At 31.2% G+C, this 7850-nt stretch overlaps 1 protein-coding gene and 1 long non-coding RNA gene across 2 annotated transcripts; both read right to left on the reverse strand.

Moving 5' to 3' along the window:
- Positions 1-187: 187 nt before the first annotated feature.
- LOC108748798 (putative uncharacterized protein FLJ37770) lies at positions 188-724 on the reverse strand. The gene is made up of 2 exons (XM_018487156.1): positions 338-724; positions 188-269 (listed from the first exon to the last, which is right to left on the reverse strand). The coding sequence occupies exons 1-2, from the start codon at positions 599-601 to the stop codon at positions 237-239; spliced, it is 297 nt and encodes a 98-aa protein (XP_018342658.1). The 5' UTR covers positions 602-724; the 3' UTR covers positions 188-236.
- Positions 725-3290: 2566 nt separating this feature from the next.
- Positions 3291-4372, reverse strand: LOC108748797. Its single transcript, XR_001939322.1, has 3 exons — positions 4072-4372; positions 3737-3930; positions 3291-3348 (listed from the first exon to the last, which is right to left on the reverse strand). It is a non-coding gene; the product is annotated as an uncharacterized LOC108748797 (long non-coding RNA).
- Positions 4373-7850: the final 3478 nt, after the last annotated feature.

Below are 7850 nucleotides of genomic sequence, written 5' to 3' on the forward strand. Positions count from 1 at the left end.
GATTTAAAATTGCGATTAATACATTTTAGCGTATAGTATAATCGCATTCCAGCATAAAGTTTTTTTTAGATATACACAGTGCGACAAATATGTTCCCGGACACGAACCATATCTCAGCAACCAGTGGCAACATCTGTGCGTTCAAACATCCATTTGAAAGATTTAACATTTCCCTATCTATCTGTCAAAGTTTCATTCATTTTGGTTGACATATAACGAAGATATCACAGTTCATGTTAAACAAGATTTTGGTCGAGGTAGAAATGTCTCTGGAATGATTGATTCTCATTGATTTTTGATCGCTTCTTAATGTGTGTGGAACAAACTTCGCACAAACCTTCGTTTTACCCAAATCTTCATGTAATATGGTTCGAATCGTTTCTCTACTGATATTTAAAGCCTCCTCCATCATTTTTAGTGACGCATTGCGATCGTTTGCAACAAAATTACGTACTTTTTCGATCATTTCGGGTGTTCGAACCAAAATTGGCCGTCCTGATTTTTTGTCATCTTCAAGGGTTTCTCTGCCTTCCAAAAAACGCTTATGCCACTCAAAAACAGCTGTACGACCTAGACATTGATTGCCGTAAATTTGTTGCATCAATCGGAATGTTTCTGATGCACTTTTACCAAAGTTTTGCGTTAAATTTAATCACTGCTCTTTGTTCCATATTAAAATTTCTACCTCGACCAAAATCTTGTTTAACATGAACTGTGATATCTTCGTTATATGTCAACCAAAATGAATGAAACTTTGATAGATAGGGAAATGTTAAACCTTTCAAATGCATGTTTGAACGCACAGATGTTGCCACTGGTTGCTGAGATGTGGTTCGTGTCCGGGAACATATTGTCGCACTGTGTACATATGTAGAAATTGATCACATGGATGAATAAAAATAACTTTGTTGAATTCTATTAAAAGCTTTTTTATAACATTTTTTTCAACGACAAAATTTTTAAAACATTAATGAAAATATTATTTAAATTATAAATATAATAGATAAAATTTATTATATGGCATATGAAGTGTTCCAAAATTAGAAGAATTTATTTGATAAGCTTTAAAAAAAGAGAATAAAGAACTATCATCAAATTCGGTATACTATATTCTTTGCAGATATTGCATGTATGTTGTGATAGACATTTTTTTATTAAATATCTAGAAATGTATCTAATTGAATTTTTTTCCATCATTTTAAGTTTTTAATAATCAGTATCATTAGAAGTAAAATTGTTAGTGATCTCATCAATTTCTTCATTAGATTCATTAGCTTCAAATTTTTTTAAATCATTTATTTGTATTAAAAATATTATCAAAGTCATCTTCACAGTTTTCATGACCAGTATTCAGAAAATTATGACAAAGTAATGTATTAAATGATCTGATAAAAAAAATCGGTGTTAGATTTAAACTATTTCCTCCTTTCTCACGAATCTTTCTAAATAAATTTTCAAGTGAATCTTGATCCAGCTTTCTTGAAAGAAACTTAAATCCTTTTGATTCCAAAAAATTTCATATTTTTAGCACAGAAGAAATTGTTATTTTCCAACCCGAAATAAACTTTATTCTTTATAAGTTACGTTTAATAGTCTAACATCAAAAAGTCGTAGTGATACAAAAAAATGAATACAATCATTTAAAAATTTAACTTGAAAATTTAAAAACGTGAGCATATTTTTTCTCTTCATTGTATTTTATGGCTGAGTTTAAGATATCAAATAATTTATCAATTCGATCAATGAAAGTGACTGTACCAGTAGCTTCAGCAGGTAATCTATTAAAATGAATATATATATTCATACCAACTGTTACTGATGTACTTAATAATTGAACTGCGTATCGAACTTTCATTTTCTCAAAACAACTCGGATTGATATGAGAATTTGTTAGTTTTGGAACTAATTATTATACATTTAGAATCTTCATAAAATTCATTAATATGCTTAAATGAAGCACGATATTTCGTAAATATAAAATCATATTTTAGAAACATGTTCCGAAGTGCCTTGAATATGTGTGATACATCATATATAAAGAAAATATTAGCATCATTTATTGTAAAGAAAGGATTTTCTTGTGTGATTTCTAATTGATTTGCCAACATTATGTTATTAGATATCATATCGCAAACTATAGATACCACTTTCAAATTGATATTCTGTAATTTAATGATACATTCAATCAATTCTTTTAAAATTTTAAAATTAGTCATGGATGCAGAAAATAATGGTTGCTTCCAGGTATCAAATATACATCGCGCTAAAAAAACGCACATCTGCCGTGCTGGTTTGAACAATTTGCATTGACCATTATCAACTAAACCAATAACTTCATCTTTGTTTATATTATAATGTAAGTGAGAATTAATTATTAATTTAATTGATATCTCGTCAATGCTAATTGTACAGTACGTATCTTCTTCTTTCATAACTTTAGTTTTCATCGACATAAAATCAAAGACATTTTGATTTATACCACATTTTATAACTAAATTTCTATTAATAATTCTCTTCAAAGTTTTAATCGATGGCAAAATAAAAATTGAAGATAACGTTTTATACATTTTTGGACCTTTGAAATAAAGTCGGAAACAATATTCCTTAAATTCTATAAATATTGACCATGTTTTTTTACTTTACAAAGTAAAAACTGCTGTTAAAAAACGTAGCCATTTCACAAAGTAAAAACTTATCGCATTTTTAAAATCATCAAAATTCTCTTTTCCTAATCTATTAATTTTTAAGTTTTTTTTCTTCTTACGCATTAATTTTAATTCAAGTTGTCTTATCTTCATTCGCAATTTTTTATATTCAAACCGGTTATGATACAAATGTCTTAATGTATGTGATGTTTGAACACTTTTATTTTTTTGAGATAATGACTGATGTTAAAAAATCTGTTCATTATGAAATGTTAATCTTTATTTTTTTGCAGAAAGTTTGGATGTATCACAAATTGGAGAATTTTGCATAGGAACCTTACAATTGGTAAATTAATTCAGAGTTTTGAAATTTGAAAAATCGAAGCGTGTACGTCTCTTTATGCTAATACTGCTTCCTGTTTTATTATATCTGTTCTATTATATAGTAATATCCTCCGATTCATCAAAGATATATGTATAAAGTAAAAGAATTTAACAAATTTGATTTTTTTAATAAAATCATTTGGTACTTTCTATAAATTGCAAAAATAGAATATTAATCTTTGATTCTATTCACAATTACATTTATATTTATATTGTATATGTATAGTATAATTATAATCAATACTTGTAAAGACGGGAATGTGTGTGTTTTCAAAATTCTATTACATGATTGTGAAGATACTGATAAACCTGCATTATTCTACAAAAGAAAATTATTATGATTAGAAACTGTATTAATTAAAATTATAAAATGTAAAAACATACATTAAATGATAATTTATTTAAAATAATAAAAAATAGAAAATGTTATGCATTAAATGACATTAAGAATGTTATGTTATTTGATTATATGTTGTTTTTGTTGACCATCTTTAATATGTTATTTAGATATGGACGGTTTACGCTTTATGTCTTTGCATTTGACACATTGGACATAGCACTTTTAATTCAATTGCACAAATTGATTTAAAATTGCTGTGAATTAGATTGTCAATTAATATTTATCTTATAATCAAACAAAATGTTTTTACACTATATTTTATTTTAAATACATGTTATTATAAATATCTATAGAATGACATACTGACCTAAGTGTTCTCATCATTTCCAATATTTGTTATTTTTAAAGTTGGAATCGTTATGACACAACCTATTTCTTAAATAGTTTGTAAACATGATATTTTCAAAATGATTGCTACAAACTCTATAACACTTGTTATCCAATAAGTGCGGTTCAGATGTAAGATCTTCTCGAAGACATGCGATAGTCCATTGTTTTGCTCTAAAAAAACATAATTAAAGGTGCTATGTAAACGTAGTCAATGTAAAAATATTATCTTATTTCACAAAATTACATTTGATTATGTTTAATTAAGTTAACTTAGCATAAACTACTTACTTTTTGTAAATTATAAAAACTTACCTTTCGATATCTTTGGGATAACGAAAAAAAGTGCATTGTGAATTTTTATTATTATTACTGCATTGTTTAATACTGCACATAACATAACTTTTCTTTTTTTATCCATTTTTTTTAGAAATATTTAAGGCGCAGCTCTTAAATTGTCTTCTTTTGCCACGGATATCTGCTCACACGGGATCTGTGTAATATGTACGTTCTTATCATCTTGCATTTCATTGGATCCGGCCCAAAACAAAAGCTGCGCAGCCATACCTGCGCGAACACGCATTTTTTCGCTGAGTGTCCCTACTGGTTATACTGCGGTTAAAGTGAGTAGGAGATATAGTAGGAGCGTGATAGAACGTACGATACTGCGCACACTAGTACCGCACTAGTACATGACATACATGTACATATACACACATGCACATTCGCGAAAGTGCACTAGACATGGCGGAAATCAGAAAAGAGAATTTATCTGCTCCATTCTCCCTTGATTCTCTCTGGGGATGGCATCTTTATCTTTGTCTAATGTTGAGTCACGCATAGAACTTTGAAAGCTGAGGGGGATGATATATTACTTTCCTGGGGGTCGATTATGTATCTTGAAATAAGGTGAAAATTACAAAAGTGAGCAAATTCACAGAATTTTCATAATTTAATTGGTCAATACCTAGCAATCATTGCCCTCATTTCAAAATACATAAGCTTCTGAAATCTACTCACCTAATGGCCGCAGCACAGACTCTCGCATAACGCACAATGCATAGTGCATAAGGGAATTAATCAATCGAAATCCTTCTTTTTTAGCGAATGGGAGGAAAGAAAAGATTCTGATTAGTTGATTCGCTTATGCACTATGCATTTTGTGCGTTATGCAAAAGTCTGTGTTGCGGCCTTAACAATGAAAATCAACAGCATGCGCAATTAAACAAAAATGTTGATAATCATCTCTAGAATATCTATAATAAGGGCCGTATTCAGTTAAAACTTATTCTTAAGACCGCCTTGAGCATAGTCTTAAAATGCCCTCTAGATTCGTAGTAAAAAAAGAAGGCGGGATTTAAGTACTCAAAACATACACCTTGTTCAAGATTATCTTATTTAAAAAAGTCTGTATGTGATTCATAAACACATCTAAGCATTTGATTGAGGTTATCTTGTTAACCATGAATTCATAGTCATTTTAAGACAGCTTTATTTCACGCACATATAAATAAGACGATCTTTGTGAAAATGTGTCTGAGGATGTTTTAAGCAATGGTTTTTGGAATATTAAGCGAGTGATAGTTTGTAAATAGTTGCTTCGGTTTAGTCGTACTTTTATGTATAATTGACCTATAGTGATAATGAAGGTCTGCATTTTTCTACATTTAATATGTACTTTCTTCTGTTTTACATCATTATATGTGCTACAAGCTTAACCTAACCATTTTGTTTTGGAATCTTTAAAGGATGGTTTGAAAGCTTGTATTGTAAGGCAGTAACACGATCCCATGTATACCTTCCGAAATACGTAACATTTCAAAAGAGAAGGGAATGTTGTCAGAATTAATCCGAAGGAGGGATAATCTAAGAAACTCCTTGGAAGGAAAGGGCGTAACTCTAACGTCGTATATAAACGACGATATTAACTGAGTTCTTCTTTATTCGAAGTCTGGTAACGAACTATATTCTTTACAAAGGAACAGTGGTGGGAGATGACAAGAATTCGTCTGCTCTAGGAAACTTTGTACACATGCGTAAAGCTGAGCAGTCTTAACTGACGTACACATTTCATGGTATTATAAGATCCCTAATAACGATATTAAGAAAGTTGTAGGGAGAAAAGGAAGATTTTTTATTAAAGATACATAGTGTGTTTATGAATAATAATAAATTTTGTCTTTTATTATGTCTGCAACCGATTTATCATATGAATACCAACATATCGTTCAAAGAAATAGCATTCGAGAAAGTCACTATAATGACGTACAGTACTTAAGAGGTTAAAAGAGAAATAATTCATTACTATAACCTTAATTTTTTTTCTTTAGGAAAAAATTTAGAACGGGTTGTAAAGCGGAACAAAGTGTTAAAATTTGAGATTGTCCCTCCTAATTTGGGACGGTTAGTCACTTAGATATATAGGAGTCCCAGAAGCACCCGTATTTCGTATTGCTCCGTATGTTCCATCATTGGATCGAGCTGCCTCATCATTTTACGCATGAGCACAAAGTTTATTAGAGCAGACGAATTCTTATCACCTCCTATTACTGCAAAGGAATTGCTAAGGATCTCTCCCTTTCTGTCCCACTATTACAATTCAACCAATCCCGAGAGGATATTGTCGACAGGCCAATCGCAAGGCACGGTCAATCGTGTACGACGATGGCGGGTTGATCGGAACGCCGCCAGTTATGAGACACGAAAACTAAACTTATATTTTTTATGACTGAAGGTCATCTTACAGCTTGGCCATTCTGAAAAGGTGTTCGTCCTCGAACATCAACTAATACAATTAGGTGTGACCTTCGCTGAAGTACATAAAATTAATAAAAACATAAAATTGATATAAAATTAAGAGTAGTCCAACTTAGAATTGTCCAGCTAAAATAAACAAAATATTAGATAATTAATAATTATGCCGACGCACATCGTAAAATATTTTCTAAACGACAATACATTTTTGTTAAAAGGATTTCTTATATTTAGACTTAACAATAACTTATTATTGTAATTAATCGCTTACGTCTAATAATCGTTAATACTGATACAAACTGTTTAAGGAGAAACAGGTTTGATCCAGGATTTAAGCCGGTCTGACGACAAAATAGAATTATAGAATTTCTGTGACCTATTAAATCCTAAAACGTCCTGTATGACATATTTATTTTTATTCAATACTTTAGTGACCATATACGAGGGGGGACCCATAAGTTCCGGGAATTACGCTGTGGTGGGGAGGGAGAGTGGGGGAACCTATTGTTTGACCACATGTCCGTTAGTGTCACGCCACCTGCGTCAGTGTGCGAAGTTGTGTTACTGTGCATCGATTCGCCTGTGAGATTTTTTTTAGTAAAACAACTTTTTACATTTCGGCGAAAACATAATGGCAGATTGTCGAGAACAACGCGCGGCTGTGAAATTTTGTGAAGCAATTTTTGACCAAAAACGCCATGACACCAATTGTCCACCCCCCCATACTCACCGGATCTAGCCCCCTGTGACTTCTTTTTGTTCCCCAAATTCAAAAGGAATATGAAAGGAAAGCGTTTTGCCACTGTGGAGGAGGTGAAACAAAAATCGCTGGAAGGATTAAAGGACATCCCGATGAGTGAATTTAAAAACTGTTTTGAACAATGGAAGAATCGTTTGGAAAAGTGCGTTGTGGTCAATGGCGAATACTTTGAAGGTGATTAAAATTTGGTGTTAAAATATTGAGAAATAAAGAAGTTATGACGAAATTCCCGTTTTTTTTGGGTCCCTCTTCGTATAGTGGTTTATATGCCGGTTTTAGCTTTTGATTTTCGTATGGTATCTCTGATAAGTACGTAATCACCTATTTTATACTTAGTGGGTACTTTATGTCTTTTGTTGTAATATAAGGTGTAGTAAAAAGAAATCTATTATTTTTGCATAAAATTGAAGGCTTTATTTAGCATAGTTAGAATGATCCGATTTAGGTCAAATATGCACCGTTTTGTTCGATAACTTGTTGCCATTTTGAAGGTAATTTCATTATGCCTCTCTCATAGAAACCCTCGTCCCTATTAACAAAAAACTGGGACAGTCGATTTTCACAAGCTTCTCTTGAGGCG

The sequence above is a fragment of the Trachymyrmex septentrionalis genome, unplaced genomic scaffold (genome assembly GCF_001594115.1).
Source record: "Trachymyrmex septentrionalis isolate Tsep2-gDNA-1 unplaced genomic scaffold, Tsep1.0 scaffold241, whole genome shotgun sequence".
Taxonomy (NCBI): domain Eukaryota; kingdom Metazoa; phylum Arthropoda; class Insecta; order Hymenoptera; family Formicidae; genus Trachymyrmex; species Trachymyrmex septentrionalis.